This window comes from Saitoella complicata (assembly GCF_001661265.1).
Source record: "Saitoella complicata NRRL Y-17804 unplaced genomic scaffold SAICOscaffold_30, whole genome shotgun sequence".
Lineage (NCBI taxonomy): Eukaryota > Fungi > Ascomycota > Saitoellomycetes > Saitoellales > Saitoellaceae > Saitoella > Saitoella complicata.
Window position 1 is genome coordinate 103,380 of NW_017567021.1, and position 13,405 is coordinate 116,784.

Genomic DNA, 13,405 nt, shown 5'->3' on the forward strand with positions numbered 1-13,405 from the left:
GAAGCCCTTTCCTATTGATCATAAAACTACGAACACCTCGTGTCTTCTTCTTAGGAGGTGTGGGACGCTGCAATCAATGTATTCCCAAGCTTTCGCGGTTGGGCCCCGAATTCAATCCTGTGTGGCTGGTGAGCCCGAACTGCGCCTCACGTACGCTGCGACACAAACAACCGTGCGAATGATCGAAATCATCTCCAGTTCGCTGCTTTCACCTTACGATCTCCTTTCAGAGACAGCCAGCCACGATGTCTACTCTTGATTCGATTACCAATGTCTGTCATGAGATTTTGCCGAGCGTGGCGAGCTACACAGTTGGTTTCGCACATTTCCGTCCGGAATCTGAAGGGGGGTTCTCGGAGAAGGAGCGCGTTGTTCTCGAGTTGCTTGAACGACTTGATTCGCTTCGTGAAGAGGCGCGAGCATTGGTTTCCGCTGATTCACAAACACAAGGTACGTCCCTCTGCCTGCCCTTCTCCACTCTGCAGTTGGCTGACCCCCGATGTTAGATACCGAGACCGCTGAATCCGAAGCAGCAACGAGTCTCTTCCCTCACCTCGTCGCAACCCAAACCACAATCGCAAACCCGATCCTACGTGCAATCCACTCTCCATCGAACCCCGCCCTCCGCACCGCCTCCACCTCCTCCACCAAAGCACAAGCAACACCACAAGACACCGCCCTTCTCTCCCTCCTCCAACACCGCGACCGCGTGGGTTCGACCTTGCTGCACACAATCAACACACAAAGGGATCTTACCAACGAGCTCTCCGCCCTCGAACTCCGCTCCCTCGCCCAACTATCCCAAAACCGCACACTCGTCGCACGAATCCACGACCTCACCTCTCAACAAAACCACAACGAAGATGACGCAGAAGGAGATAGGGAGTTGAGGAGTGCGAGTGAGAGGGTTGGGGTTGTGAGGAGTGCGCTTAGGGGGTTGGTGCTTGAGAGTGGGGTGGATTGGGTTGGGGAGGAGGGGTTGAGGGGGGTTATGTTGGGGATTGAGGAGGATGAGTGAAGGAACATAATTGCTGCCATATACCTTGAATACCTGATAAATGAGATGATCTCCCCACATGTCCATGTCCAGATCCGTCCCCTTGTTCCCCTTGTGTAACCACAATGCACCATACCGAAACCCGAATCCCGGAACTCATACTTACTTCTTCCCAAAGAAACTCGTCAACTTACTCATCCCCCTCGTACTCGCCTTCGCCAACTTCGCAACCCCCTGACTCGTCGCCTTCTTCAACTTCTTCCCATCTCCTCCCTTTCCTGCTTCCACATCCTCCGCTGATCGCTTATTACCGGTCATCGCACTCATATCCGAATTCGCCGCTGCAGCCGCGAGTGCGTCAGATCGCTGTTTCTTAAGTTCGGCCAAGTAATCCTCGAGTGGTGCGAACGAGTGGGAGGAGAGGCAGTGGGCTGACCATGTCGGCGGGAGGTAGGATGAGATGAATTCCATTGCGCCCTTTAGTCTTGCCAGGCTCTTTACCTCCTCACTCGCACCACCGTTTTCGTCTGCGGCGAATGTGAATGGCGCGAGTTGTTTGGTCACGATCTCGTTCTCGATCGTAGGTGGGAGGTTAGAGGCCAGCGTCCGGGCTTTGTGGGTGAGGAGCGCGAGGAGGCGGGGTGGGGAGAGGCGGTAGAAAGTGCCGTCGTTGAGGGTGGAGCAGCATTGTCGCAAATTCTCCTCCGTCAAGAATGGCCGTAGTAGGGATGGTACCGACTCCTCTAGATCATCGATCGTCAAGTACCTCCCCACGCTGCCCTCATCCACACTCGCTCCCCGCACTTTGTCCAGATGCGGGAGTAGGAGGAAGATAGGGTCGATAGGCGTCGCGATGTAGAGCGTCCCATTCTGCTGGACCGTGGAGCCGATGAACCAGGAACGGGATGTAGATGTTGAGGGGTCGGAGAATTTGGTTAGTTCGTGGAGGGAGGGGGAGGTGGGGCCGGAGAGGAGGTAGCGGGTTGGAAGGGATGTGCGGGGATGTGGGAGGGTTATTATTCGTAGAGAGTCTTCTGTGGTAGTAACAGTGATTAGTGAGTGAAGATAGGCGCGTCGGGGAGAAGAAGAGGTGGAACGTACGCGTATCAGGGTGGATCAGGATCCGGGCTGGTGGTGAGGTGACCAATTGCCGCGTCTCCACGACGACTTCTTCCTCCTCGACAGGGTCCGGTTTGCTTCTCGTTCGTCTCGTACTCGGCGGCATCTTGCTGTTCCAATGCTTTTGGTGTTCTGTTTTTCTCGAGGACTTCCAACTTCCAAGTATAACGCGCCGACCGCAACCTCGAGCACGTGATTCGATTTGAGTTCTGCTTTGGGAAAGACACAACACTGACCTCGACGATACCCACCGACCAAGAATGTCGCAGCAAGGTGCGTGATTCCATTGAAGCTCGATTACAGTCGTAGCTTGACTGGGAAAATGTCGGCAAATGTGCATGGGTTGTTGCAGGGTGGGGTTGCGAGTGGGGAGGTTAGGTTGAGTCCCGGAAAGGTGAAGGGGAAGGAGTTACAGACGGCTGTTGAGGAGAGTGACAGTGATGATGTGGAGTTTCTTTGAGATTTGCGCAAACTCAGATTACATTTTTGGAGATAGCGTATGTTCATAACCTACAACACAACTCGACTCATTCTGAAGTAAACTGCAGCGAGTGCCTAATAACTTATTACCTTTGTATGGCGTAACGTGGGTAACTCCGTCCTATGTTGGCACATTCATGGTTCATCGACATATCGAGATTATGATTCATGTGGTGGAAGGTTTCGCCCTCTTTCTCACGATCAAGACAAACATAACTGTGACCTTAGTCTGAATCACCATATCGAGGAGAATCGCCAAAATCGCTGTCACTGGAATCAATCCACTCAAACCGTGGGGTCCACTGTAGCTTGGGGCACTGCTCTCGCACGAAAAGCGTGTCTTTGAAGACCTCAGTGTAGGTATCAACACGCTCTTAGCATGGGAACATTGTCTGAACTTTGTAACGAGGCAGAAGGGATGAGTCCAAAGCTGGTAAATCTCCTCCGTAATGGTCAGAATAGTCCTGTATCCGCAGGTAACGCAGTCTCCGGCAATGTTGGGCGAGCAACGTAAGATGGTGTTTTTGAAACCACAGAGCCGAGCCAACCTTGCACACAAAATTGAGGGTTTCAAGATCCGGTAAAGCACGGATGATTGCATCGAGGTGTTCAGGCACCCTTATTAGGGTGGTCCTCCAACTTGTCACCTCCAGACGGAGCGATCTGAGTTTAGGATGCGTTTCCGCCAAGATTTTTAAGCCATTTCCACCCTCTTCCAAGGACTCCTCAAAATCCAGAAGTTGGAGTTTCCTCAAGTTAGGACACGCGCCGGCGGACGACAGATAACGGATGGCTGGGTTCGCAGTTGTATCCGCGAGATTCGCTGTAATGTTTTCTAACTGGCCAAGGTGAGGGAGAATGCGGGCGAGGGGTTTCCCCTCAATTGTCACGCGTAAGATCCTCAACGCGGCGAACGGCCTCTATCGGAGAATCATAAATCGAATCGATATGCGACATTGTGAGAATTGTGTGATCAGGATCGGGATAGTGTAAGAAGCTGACACTCTCAGGACCCGTATCCAATACCTTTAGATTTGGCAGGTCCGCGAGCTTCGTCATGATGATGGGCGACAGGAGGAGCATAGAATTCCGGGAAGCCATAACCCCATACATCTCAAGCGACTCCCAGGTGGCATCAAGGAACTTGAGCACTGCATGTTTCATTTCATTTGCAACTCTGGCGGACCCTCAACATGCACCAAGTCACTGTCACAGACCGTCAGACGTATCAACGATTCGCACTGACACAGAAGTCGAAACGTGGCAGGATAAACATACTGCCCAGTCAGCACCAGCACTTCGAGTCTCGGCGTTACATAACTCGGCAACAAATAACTCCAAGACAGCAGGTTGGCCTCTTGTCTGCTCCACTCACAATCTCCGACAAGCATCTTCAGATTTGGGAAGATGGGAGTTTGTACATGTTCGCAATGTCTCAACCCTCCCAAATCACAGTCTACCCTCTGCACCAAATTGCGAATCTTCACGTACAACTCAATGCTCAGAAATTGGAGCTGAACTTTCGAGGGAGTCTGCCAAAGTACCGGAAATGCATGGCGATAGAAAACGCGACACGTGCGACCAGCTTGAAGAAGATGCCGACTGTTCTGCCATTGATCAGCAGGGTCGACGCCGAGATCGTCGACGAAATGGCCAAAGACTAATCGTGCGAGTTCAGGGACTTCGAAGACCCTCGCATAGGCAAGATCCTGTGAATTGTTGTGGGCCATCGAGCGCCGCCCCCAACGAATTAGGATTTAGAATATTCGCAGACAAGGTTGTCACGGCGTAAATCCGCAGCTGCTGGTAGCACGATCAATCAGCGTGAACGTGGAGGTCTGAGCTCATTTTGTCGTAGAGGTGTCAGAACCTAATCAAACGGGCGGTAACCGCGTAATAATCAATCGATCGCGATAGAGCGTCTATACAAATAAGGTTGCATCGTACCGGCTTTAGCAAGGCACGTTCTCGCTCAGCGAAACGAGTGCAATAGAACTTCTCGGTTTTGATTAGGACGACCAACTGAAGTGCAATCATCTCCCGCTTCTCTACTTGCCATTCGCACGAAGAAACCTCCTTGATCCCGTCAATTGACCGTTGCCAGGATTCTTGCTAAAATTAGAACTTGGCGTAATTTCCGTGCGCGGCTGTGCGTTCGATTGTTCTGAACACGTGCCGCAGTCAACAACGTACCGGTACGTACACTTCGTCCTCGACCGCGAATCGCAAGGACCCCGACAAATTTCTTAACGACAGTGCCTCTTTCATTTGCTTCAAAGGGGCGTCATACCATTAGGCAGCTGGTTCTGTCGCTATTTATATCCTTTCGGCCTTTCTCCTGAGCCTTAACGGTCGTTTCGATACATTCCTCCTCCTTTATTGCGGCGCAAGATCATTGCGGTTTCGAGAATGTCGGATTCAACCTCCAGCTTCATCTCGGCACCATACGTCCCTGCCGTGTTCAAACGCGCAGTGGATATCCCCGAGCTCATCAAGTACGCGAACGCAACAGGCTCAGGCGGCAAATTCGGTCTCAAATCGATTATTGCGTCCGTCATTACCTCGCTCGTAATTTCACTTCTCACACTTGTTGTTTTCTGTCTGTTGAGACCGAATCATACGGTGGTGTACGCGCCGAAACTCAAATATGCCGATGAGAAACACCAACCCCCGAGGGTTGATCGCGGGTTTTTCTCGTGGATTAAACCGCTTGTGCGGATGAAAGAAGGGGAGTTGCTTGAACGGTTGGGGTTGGATGCAGTTGTGTACCTCCGGACGCTTCGTATGCTGAGGTACATGTTCTCTGTGCTGGCTTTGATCGGATGCTGCATGCTCATTCCTGTCAATGTCATCATCAACCTCAAGTCCTCAACATTTGCTTCGTCGACTCTCTCTACAAACCCCCTCGCTCTACTCTCTATCGAGGGAATCTATGGCAAGTGGTTGGCTTTCCACATTGCCTGCGCATGGCTCTTCACCGCCATCGTCGCGTACTTCATCCACCGAAACTACGTCCAAGTACTTCGACTAAAGGGTACTTGGTTTAGAAGTATGGAATATCAAGCAGCATTATCGAGTCGAACATTAATGGTAACCGACATCCCCTCAAAATGGCGCAACGACGACGCATTCCGCCGTCTCGCCAATGAGATATCCGAGGGACAGGAATACGCCCAAGCCCGCATCGGCCGCGAAGTCAAAAATCTCCCCGACCTCATCGAGGATCACGAGCAAGCTGTACGGAAGTTGGAGAAGCTTTTGGCGAATTACCTCAAGAACCCGGATAAGTTGCCCAATAAACGGCCTACGACGAAAGATCCGAAAACGAAGGAGGTTGTTGATGCGATTGATTACTATACGGATCACATCGCTGCGCTGGAGGCGAAAATTGAGACGGTGCGGGAGTCGATTGATGAACATGGGACGAGGCAGTATGGTTTTGTTTCATATGCCGCGATTCCATACGCTCACGGAGTCGCGCGGAAACGCAAGAGGAAGTCGATTAAGGGCGCGTCTACGACACTCTGCCCTCCTCCACAAGATATTCTGTGGAAGAACCTCAACACACCCAAGCCGAAGCGGAGGACGAACAGGTTCGTCGGCGCTCTCCTGTTTTTCGCGCTGAGTGTGTTGTGGATCGTGCCTAACGCACTCATTGCCACTTTCATCTCAAATATCTATAACCTCGGCCTCGTATGGCCTGCGTTCCAGTCGCAGATATACCGCTACCCAACGTTCTGGGCAATCATGCAGGGTGTGCTGGCACCAATTATCCTAGCGATGTTTTTCATGCTCTTACCAAGTATCATGAGACGAATCAGTGTTTGGCAGGGCGATATGACCAAATCCTCAAGAGAGCGAAGCGTGATGAGTAAGTTGTACTTCTTTTTCGTCGTCAACAATTTGCTCATTTTCACTCTCTTTGGAACGGTGTGGAATTTGATCGCGGCGATTATCACGGCTGCGGCTAATCAGGATGGGACGAATGTGAGTATTTGGAGTGCAATCAAGGATTATCATTTGCTTGATAATGCTGCGGGTGCGGTTGTTGGTGTGAGTACGTTTTGGATTACGTACTTGGTGCAGCGGAATTTGTCGGTTATGTTGGATCTGGTACAGTTAGTCTCGCTTCTGATTCGGACGTTCAAGAAGAACTCGATGGCGCCGACGCCGAGGGAAATGATTGAGTGGACGGCGCCGCAGAATTTCGATTATGCGTCGTACTACAATGCGGCGTTGTTCTATGCTACCATCGGGTTGTCGTACGGACTCATTGCGCCCTTGGTGTTGCCGTTCGCCGTTATCGTGTTCTGGGTGAGTTCCTTCCTGTACAAGTACAACTTGATGTACGTCTCCCAAACGAAAATCGAGTCCGGTGGCCGCTACTGGCGCATGATGGTCAACCGCCTCATCTTTGCGTCCTGTTTCGCCAACGTGGTATTCTTCGCCATCGTGTGGGTACAGTACGACATTCTCAAAGCTGTTTACGTCGCCCCACTCCCATTCTTAATGGTCGGGTTCAAGTTGTACTTGACGTTCGTATTTGATTCGCAGTTCGATTATTACATCCCTGGAGGACCGAAGAAGGGTGTTGAGGTTGGTGCGATGCCGAGCCCGCCTATGGCGATCTACTCTGGCAAAGACCGTCTTGCTGAGCGTTTCGGTCACTCGAGTTTGCATCAGCCGTTGGCGAAGGTCATGGTGCATGCCAAGGCACAGCACTTGTTGCCATATGTCTACCAGGGTAAGAACGGACCAGCGCCAACGACGGGCATGCTGAATACTGGAGCTGCTCCAGCGACGTATGAGGTCGTTGCGGAGAACGAACTCGATTTCGGGAAGTACAAGGATCGTGCGGACTTTGCTGAATTCAGGCAGGATGATGGCGATATCGATGGTAGCCGGAAGAACGAGGAACCGTTCGATCTGGTGACCCAGACTGAGGGTATGCTCTCGCACCCGCACCCACCACAAGCCTACGACCCCGCATACTATCACGACCGAACACCAAGTCCGGGCGTCAACACTTTATACCCACAAGCCTACAACAACTCCGACTACTTCGGCAAAGTCCCCACGAACGGAAGCGGAATGGCGACCCCAGATGATAGATTCGAGATGCAGCCTGTTATGGCGGGTGGATACGTCGGTGCGGAGAATGATAGACAGGGCTTGTTGACGCAGGACACGGGATATTACCCACCGCGTGGACCACCGGCTAGACAAGCATCGTTTGCGTCTGCGGCGTCTGCTGGGATGGAAAGGACGGGGAGTGATAGGAGTAATGGGTATGGACAGGGGTATGATTATTATAGGCAGCCAAGACGATAAATTGGGGCACGAGGGATAGATTAAATACCTATCGGTTTAGGATTACGTATACGGACTTGGATAGCTATAGCTGTAGGTAGAACCAGATGAGGCGTTGCAATGGATTTTGGCTGACATATATACCGTTTATAAACATTTCTTTTGCAGCCTGTTCCCTGTCTTGTCGGTTTTGCTTCTTGTCTTGACCGCCGTGTGCCTCATGACTTTCATTCTAATTAAACGCTGAATTGATGAGGTTTTAAAGACGCGACAGCGTATGTATTTAGCAGATTCGCACGGTGGGTGCATCTTCGTTACAGCAGCTGTGACTTCGAATGCGAACCCCGGATTTACGCAAGCTCTTGGTGCACATCACCAGAGATCACTCAACAGAGTCCAACAATGGATCACCTTAAGGCACATACGAATTGCCCTCCCGCACCATACGTTTCTCTCTGTATGTACACCTTTTGCAGCTGCCTTGCAGTTGGACTGACCGTTGAGTGCAGCCCTCACCCACGTCTCCTACGACGCTTCAAGCCCGTACTCCCTCCCCCTCGCCTACCTAACCCTGACACCCCTCCTCCTCCTCATTATCTACTCCACCCTCTTCCTCTCTACCCGCCAATTCTTAATCCTGGTCGCCCTCGCCGGTCAGTTGGTAAATGAAGCCATCAACTATGTGTTGAAGAAGTTGTTGAAGGAGGCACGACCGGTTCTACCGGGGCTGGATGAGGCGGTTGGGAAGGGGTATGGGATGCCGAGTAGTCATTCGCAGTTTATGGGGTTTTGGGCAGGAGTTGTGGTTGTCGTGTTGTATGGGAAGTTGGGACATAGGTATACGGCTCCGCAACGGATCGCATTGAGTGTTGCTGCGGTGACGCTCTCAACCCTGGTCTGCGTTTCGAGGGTTGTGCTTGGGTATCATTCGATCAAGCAGGTTGTTGTTGGGAACTCGCTTGGGTATGTGTTGGCGAGCGTGTGGTGGTTTGCTGTGCAGGAGTTGCAACGGTGGGGAGTTTCGGGGTGGGTGTTGCAACTATGGCCAATGAAGCTAATGTATGTGAAGGATATGTTTGGAGAAGGTCCTGGTTTAAAGGAGGAGTGGCAGAGGTGGAGGGCAAGTGGGGCAAAGAAGGGTCAGTAGAGAGTGGTTCGGGAGACTCAGAAAGATTGCAAGAAGACACGGAGAACCTGAATGGACGTTTAAACACTCTATAATCAGCTAGATAGCTAGGATAGGACAAATGCCTACCTCGGCGTGGTCAGATGTCTTCCGAAGAGCATGCGACGGAGCTCACAAGGAGGAACTCGAAAGGCGGCCAGGCGCAACAGATACCGGTGAAAGATGATAGAACAGAACTTAGGATCAGAGCCCCTATAAACGTCTTTCTCGGGTCATCGTCTTCCATTCGCTTCCATACCAGTCTGCCCAGAACGAGTCACGAGCCTCTCACTGCCCTGTATTCGAGGACGACATCTACAGCTCGCAGCTCCGCAAAGACGATGAAATCTATCATTTTAAACGCATACAACGTTTGAAACACCAGCCTAACCAAGAGACGCGGCCTCTTGAGTCTATCGTATAACATATCCGTCCGAATCCCGATGCTCCTTGCCAGCAAAATAACATTAAACACCAATAACGCCGGAAAGCTTCACAAACACACACAAACACACTCATCACTCCATTGTCCAACTCAGCAGCCATCTACGGGCTTTCCAACTCATAAGGACTTTCCACCTTGCTGTCAGGTTTTATTAAGTCATCGTTCGAGTCCGCCAATTCCCCTGATGTGCCGCCCCCGTTCGCGGGGGTTTCGCCGTCAGATGCGACATGAATTTTCGGGCTTATTAGACTTTGGACCGAATCTGCGGTGATGGGTCGCTCGGTCTCGGTGACTGTACTCTCCGACGCTCCATTTGTTTCGGGTTTCGCAATGGACTCAGGATCTGCCTCTGTAGTCGGTGTCACCTCCTGATTAGGCTCCTCAGTCTTCATCCTCTTCATTGAACCCGCATCAGACTGCGATTCCTCCCCCTCCCTTCCCCTCTTCACCCCATTCGCACCACTCTCACTCCACTGACTTTGACTCGCCGGTGTACCCGTCCCACTCGCGGTAACGATGTGTCCCTCCTCCGTCGGATCATGCGCAACATACTTCTGCCTTCCCGGAATCTTCGAATACAAATCCGCCATCGTCTCACACGCGTCCCTAATTTCCTCAATACTCGCATCCACCAACTCATACCACTTCTTCCCCCCATGCTCCCTTGGAATCATCAGTTCCGCCTTCGTATATCTCCATGCAAAGTAGAATGCCGCGGCTGCGATGGCATTTGGACGGTAACGGAGGGAAAGGGTGGTGCGGAAAGAATCGTTGATGAATACCCATGCGGATTGGCTTAGTTCCTTTGAGCCGCTGAAGAGTTTGCAGAGGTCCATGATAAGCATGTAGGGATGTGGAATCGTTAGGTCGAAACAGAGGGCTGTGAGCATTCGGGTCTCGTGGAGCATGATCTGATCCTGCCATTTCCAGAATTCTTTTGTGTATTCGTCGACTTCGGCCTGGTCGTTCTTTTGTGCGACGCGGACGATACAGATAATGAAATCCTTCAATTTCCTGTGCGATTCTTCGACTTTCATGGCAACGAAGAGCGCGGTGGCTCCAATCTCGTAATAATGATTCGTCTTCAAAGAATGGCGCATATAAAACCGGTGTAAGAAGACGCAAGCTGTGCTCACCGTAACCTGTGGCAACTTCAACAATGACGCGACGTTAATAATGAACGAAACGCCCTTTGCTCGCTGCCATTCTTCTTGGTCGAGGGTGATGCCGTCGAGGGCGGAGGGGGTTAGTTTGAAGTCCTCTTTCTGGAAGTACCATTGTGAGGCACTCGCGAAATTTGAGGAAGACATCGCCAATTGCTGGGTAGTTTAGTGCCGGAGAGGCTGGTGCGAAGTGTTTGGTGTTTGGTGTTTGAGATGAGAGTACGAGACTACGTTACCGTGCATGAGCCGAATTGGGCCAGCGTACAAAGCAGCTCCAGTCAGCTGAAGAGAGGATTCGAATGCTCGAAAGATCACGGTTGTATGCGGTATGAAGTGTATCATTGTATATCCACAAAGGCGTGTCTCTACCGCTTAAAGATGCCCATCAATCTTCGATCATATACCAGCATGAAATAGACCCAAAAACTAGAACCAAAATTGCGATAAAGCAGACCCACCGAACCTTACTTCTCTTTTTGCCCATCGTATCTCCTCTTCGTTCACCTCTCACATTAACCATGCGTCGCTTCGCTCCTCATCGCTTACACCAACCCAACCAACTTGGAGCCAATGGCCAACTGCGTCCTCACCGTCTCCGCCAGATAAACAACCATCAACACATCCTGCAAATGGCTATTGAACATCTTCTCCACCTCCGTCTCATCCAACTTCGGCGCTTGACTCAACGTATCCATCAAAAATCGTCCAACAGCATTATTCGCTCTCTCGCTTCCACTAAGCACACGGCTGACGTAGGCGGAGACACGGTCGATCATGGAGAGGACTTCGGTGATAGAGCGCTCGAGGGCGGAGATATCGGAGGTTGGGATCGCAGTGCGCGTGCTGGAAGCCTTGGCTGATGCAATGACCTCCAATCCAGTTCTCTCGGCATCCCCGTACCTCACCTCCGACGCGACAGGGACGAAGAGACACGAGTCCGCCGCACGCTCGGGGGTGATACCGACAACACTCGAAACATACGTCTCAACAGCCATCTCCTTCCCCGCCTTAGTAGACATCGTCAAATGAACACAAGGCCCGGAGGGAATTTCGGAAGCGTAGAAATTCTGGATGAGGGCGGAGAAGGCGTTGAGGGAGGGGTGGGTGGCGTACCATCCGACCAGGACTTCTTTTGGGTTTGCGCGTTGGTGGAGGGCGTACATCGTCTTGTGATACTCCATGTCGACCTCAACCTGTTCATCCTCCTAATTAGCATTCAATTGTTAACCTTGAAGGGGCAGGGTGCGTACCTGCTCGGATGATTCGTTATGCGGCACAGCAAAACAGTTCCTGATCTCGACCTCTGTACCATCTTCGCTCCTGACACCCAACAAAGTTCCAATCACTCTCTCCTGTGAATCGGCGGGGCGACGGAGGGCGTGGTCGAGGATGGAGAACATCACCAAAGGATCAACCACAACCTTGAGGGGGACATTGGAGCCCAGGGTGGGGCGGGCGAGGGTGAGGGCTGGCATTATGGGTGGTGTTTGGAGGTGTATGCTCTGGAGGTGAGTTTGGATGTGTATGCGCTGCCTGCAGTCTTTTCGAACAAGGTGGTGCGGCAGTCAGGGGTGTGGATGCAGGCCGTGCTGGTACAATGCCTGGGAAGGTAAAATGTTGAGTATTTGACTTGATGAACGATTTCTTGCAAGGTAATCCTCTTGTAGACTGGCTTTTCATTGTGGCTTCTATCTTGGTTGAGCGCTGCGTGGGGGAATCACCGATCCAGGAATCAGGTAGGTAACTGCTTGAATTGAACACTATTCATTCCTCCATATGCTTTTGAATCTTTGCGCTTCGTAACACGCTCCTTGGCCAATGCTCGATGACAATCATGATCTATACACCTTCCACACCCCTAGTCCGCGGATTCACCCTAGATCATGCCTGATTGACAGTCTCTCCCTCAGGCTGAACAACAGCCACAAACTCAATAACATCCCTCACCGTATCCTCACTACCAACCGCCACCTTAACCGCAGCCTTGCCGATCTCTCTCACCCTATCCACCTCCTTCCCATTCACAAAGAACGAGACATCATGTTCGCTGACGACGGCATCCGTCAACGCCATAATCTCCGCCACCACATCCTTCGCGGTTACAGAACCGTGGATAGGGCCAATCCTAGACTCAGAGTTGACGGTTCGACGATGGAAAACGAGTTCAGATCCCGATTTCTCCCTCAACACCTCCAAATCCCTGATCCTCCTCTCTCTCTCCCATTCCTCCTTCTTCGCCGCCCGCTCTGCGTCCTCCATCTCCAGCCTCTCATTCTGCCTCCTCTCCCGCTCCTCAAATCTCTTCGCATCATACGGCAACGGTTGGCCGTGAACCAGATACGCGGCTTGACCCTGGGGGAAGAGAACTTGGCGCATGCGGCCGGGTGGAACTTTGACGATGGAGCCGGCGGCGCCAAGGGTTGGATGGGGGGCAATGAGTTGGACTTGGAGGAGTTTTTCTTTTTTGACAGCGGTGGGGGCAGTTGTAGAGAAGGTCCGGTGTTGCTACGATCTCGTTAGCCCAGCCCACACAACCGCAACCCCAAGCAGCGGTGAAGACGACATACCGAACGGGTATTAAGCCGTCTTAGCGGCGCAAAAAGTGATCTCGAAGCCATCTTATCAAGCTTCGTCTGTTTTCTTTTCTTGATTTTTGGAGTTCACCTCGAAATCTCGAAGCCCACTCATATTTGAACCTGCATGATGCTAACCCCACTCTGGCACTC

The 13,405-nt window shown here is 51.8% G+C and overlaps 10 protein-coding genes across 10 annotated transcripts; 5 read left to right on the top strand and 5 right to left on the bottom strand.

Annotated features, from left to right (window-relative positions):
- The first annotated feature begins 176 nt into the window (after positions 1-176).
- On the top strand, positions 177-1,076 carry SAICODRAFT_22086 (uncharacterized protein). The gene is made up of 2 exons (XM_019166512.1): positions 177-450; positions 507-1,076. Exons 1-2 carry the CDS (start codon positions 246-248, stop codon positions 1,016-1,018), a joined length of 717 nt encoding a protein of 238 aa, XP_019020989.1. The 5' UTR covers positions 177-245; the 3' UTR covers positions 1,019-1,076.
- Positions 1,069-2,222, bottom strand: SAICODRAFT_22087 (uncharacterized protein; the record flags this gene model as incomplete). Its single annotated transcript, XM_019166513.1, has 2 exons — positions 1,069-2,031; positions 2,099-2,222. 2 exons carry the CDS (start codon positions 2,220-2,222, stop codon positions 1,160-1,162), a joined length of 996 nt encoding a protein of 331 aa, XP_019020990.1. The 3' UTR covers positions 1,069-1,159.
- A 216-nt stretch (positions 2,223-2,438) lies between these two features.
- SAICODRAFT_10407 (uncharacterized protein) lies at positions 2,439-2,657 on the top strand (the record flags this gene model as incomplete). The annotated part of the gene is made up of 2 exons (XM_019165233.1): positions 2,439-2,561; positions 2,613-2,657. The coding sequence occupies 2 exons, from the start codon at positions 2,439-2,441 to the stop codon at positions 2,655-2,657; spliced, it is 168 nt and encodes a 55-aa protein (XP_019020991.1).
- Positions 2,658-2,669: 12 nt separating this feature from the next.
- SAICODRAFT_188045 (uncharacterized protein) lies at positions 2,670-3,425 on the bottom strand. The gene has a single exon (XM_019166006.1). It carries the CDS (start codon positions 3,195-3,197, stop codon positions 2,763-2,765), a length of 435 nt encoding a protein of 144 aa, XP_019020992.1. The 5' UTR covers positions 3,198-3,425; the 3' UTR covers positions 2,670-2,762.
- On the top strand, positions 3,240-4,424 carry SAICODRAFT_188054 (uncharacterized protein). The gene is made up of 2 exons (XM_019166007.1): positions 3,240-3,341; positions 3,526-4,424. Exon 2 carries the CDS (start codon positions 3,654-3,656, stop codon positions 4,386-4,388), a length of 735 nt encoding a protein of 244 aa, XP_019020993.1. The 5' UTR covers positions 3,240-3,341; positions 3,526-3,653; the 3' UTR covers positions 4,389-4,424.
- A 581-nt stretch (positions 4,425-5,005) lies between these two features.
- On the top strand, positions 5,006-7,927 carry SAICODRAFT_10408 (DUF221-domain-containing protein; the record flags this gene model as incomplete). The annotated part of the gene is made up of 1 exon (XM_019165234.1): positions 5,006-7,927. One exon carries the CDS (start codon positions 5,006-5,008, stop codon positions 7,925-7,927), a length of 2,922 nt encoding a protein of 973 aa, XP_019020994.1.
- A 381-nt stretch (positions 7,928-8,308) lies between these two features.
- Positions 8,309-9,053, top strand: SAICODRAFT_10409 (PAP2-domain-containing protein; the record flags this gene model as incomplete). The annotated part of the gene is made up of 2 exons (XM_019165235.1): positions 8,309-8,363; positions 8,416-9,053. The coding sequence occupies 2 exons, from the start codon at positions 8,309-8,311 to the stop codon at positions 9,051-9,053; spliced, it is 693 nt and encodes a 230-aa protein (XP_019020995.1).
- A 1,038-nt stretch (positions 9,054-10,091) lies between these two features.
- Positions 10,092-10,802, bottom strand: SAICODRAFT_47141 (cyclin; the record flags this gene model as incomplete). Its single annotated transcript, XM_019168881.1, has 1 exon — positions 10,092-10,802. A coding segment is annotated over one exon (711 nt), but the record flags the coding sequence as incomplete, so codon positions are not given.
- Positions 10,803-11,138: 336 nt separating this feature from the next.
- On the bottom strand, positions 11,139-12,156 carry SAICODRAFT_68121 (Mov34-domain-containing protein; the record flags this gene model as incomplete). The annotated part of the gene is made up of 2 exons (XM_019170358.1): positions 11,139-11,872; positions 11,930-12,156. Coding segments are annotated over 2 exons (878 nt in total), but the record flags the coding sequence as incomplete, so codon positions are not given.
- Positions 12,157-12,412: 256 nt separating this feature from the next.
- Positions 12,413-13,323, bottom strand: SAICODRAFT_73858 (uncharacterized protein). The gene is made up of 2 exons (XM_019170898.1): positions 13,247-13,323; positions 12,413-13,184 (listed from the first exon to the last, which is right to left on the bottom strand). The coding sequence occupies exons 1-2, from the start codon at positions 13,295-13,297 to the stop codon at positions 12,561-12,563; spliced, it is 675 nt and encodes a 224-aa protein (XP_019020998.1). The 5' UTR covers positions 13,298-13,323; the 3' UTR covers positions 12,413-12,560.
- Between the last annotated feature and the right edge of the window lie 82 nt (positions 13,324-13,405).

What these genes read in the sequence shown, in the direction of transcription:
- SAICODRAFT_188054 (XM_019166007.1), top strand. Translation starts at nt 3,654, where the DNA reads ATGATGATGGGCGACAGGAGGAGCATAGAATTCCGGGAAGCCATAACC.
- SAICODRAFT_73858 (XM_019170898.1), bottom strand. Translation starts at nt 13,297, where the DNA reads ATGGCTTCGAGATCACTTTTTGCGCCGCTAAGACGGCTTAATACCCGT. An exon ending in GACGGCTTAATACCCGTTCG is followed by an intron (nt 13,185 to 13,246) that starts GTATGTCGTCTT and finishes ACGAGATCGTAG; the next exon opens with CAACACCGGACCTTCTCTAC.
- SAICODRAFT_22086 (XM_019166512.1), top strand. Translation starts at nt 246, where the DNA reads ATGTCTACTCTTGATTCGATTACCAATGTCTGTCATGAGATTTTGCCG. An exon ending in CGCTGATTCACAAACACAAG is followed by an intron (nt 451 to 506) that starts GTACGTCCCTCT and finishes CCCCGATGTTAG; the next exon opens with ATACCGAGACCGCTGAATCC.
- SAICODRAFT_188045 (XM_019166006.1), bottom strand. Translation starts at nt 3,197, where the DNA reads ATGCAATCATCCGTGCTTTACCGGATCTTGAAACCCTCAATTTTGTGT.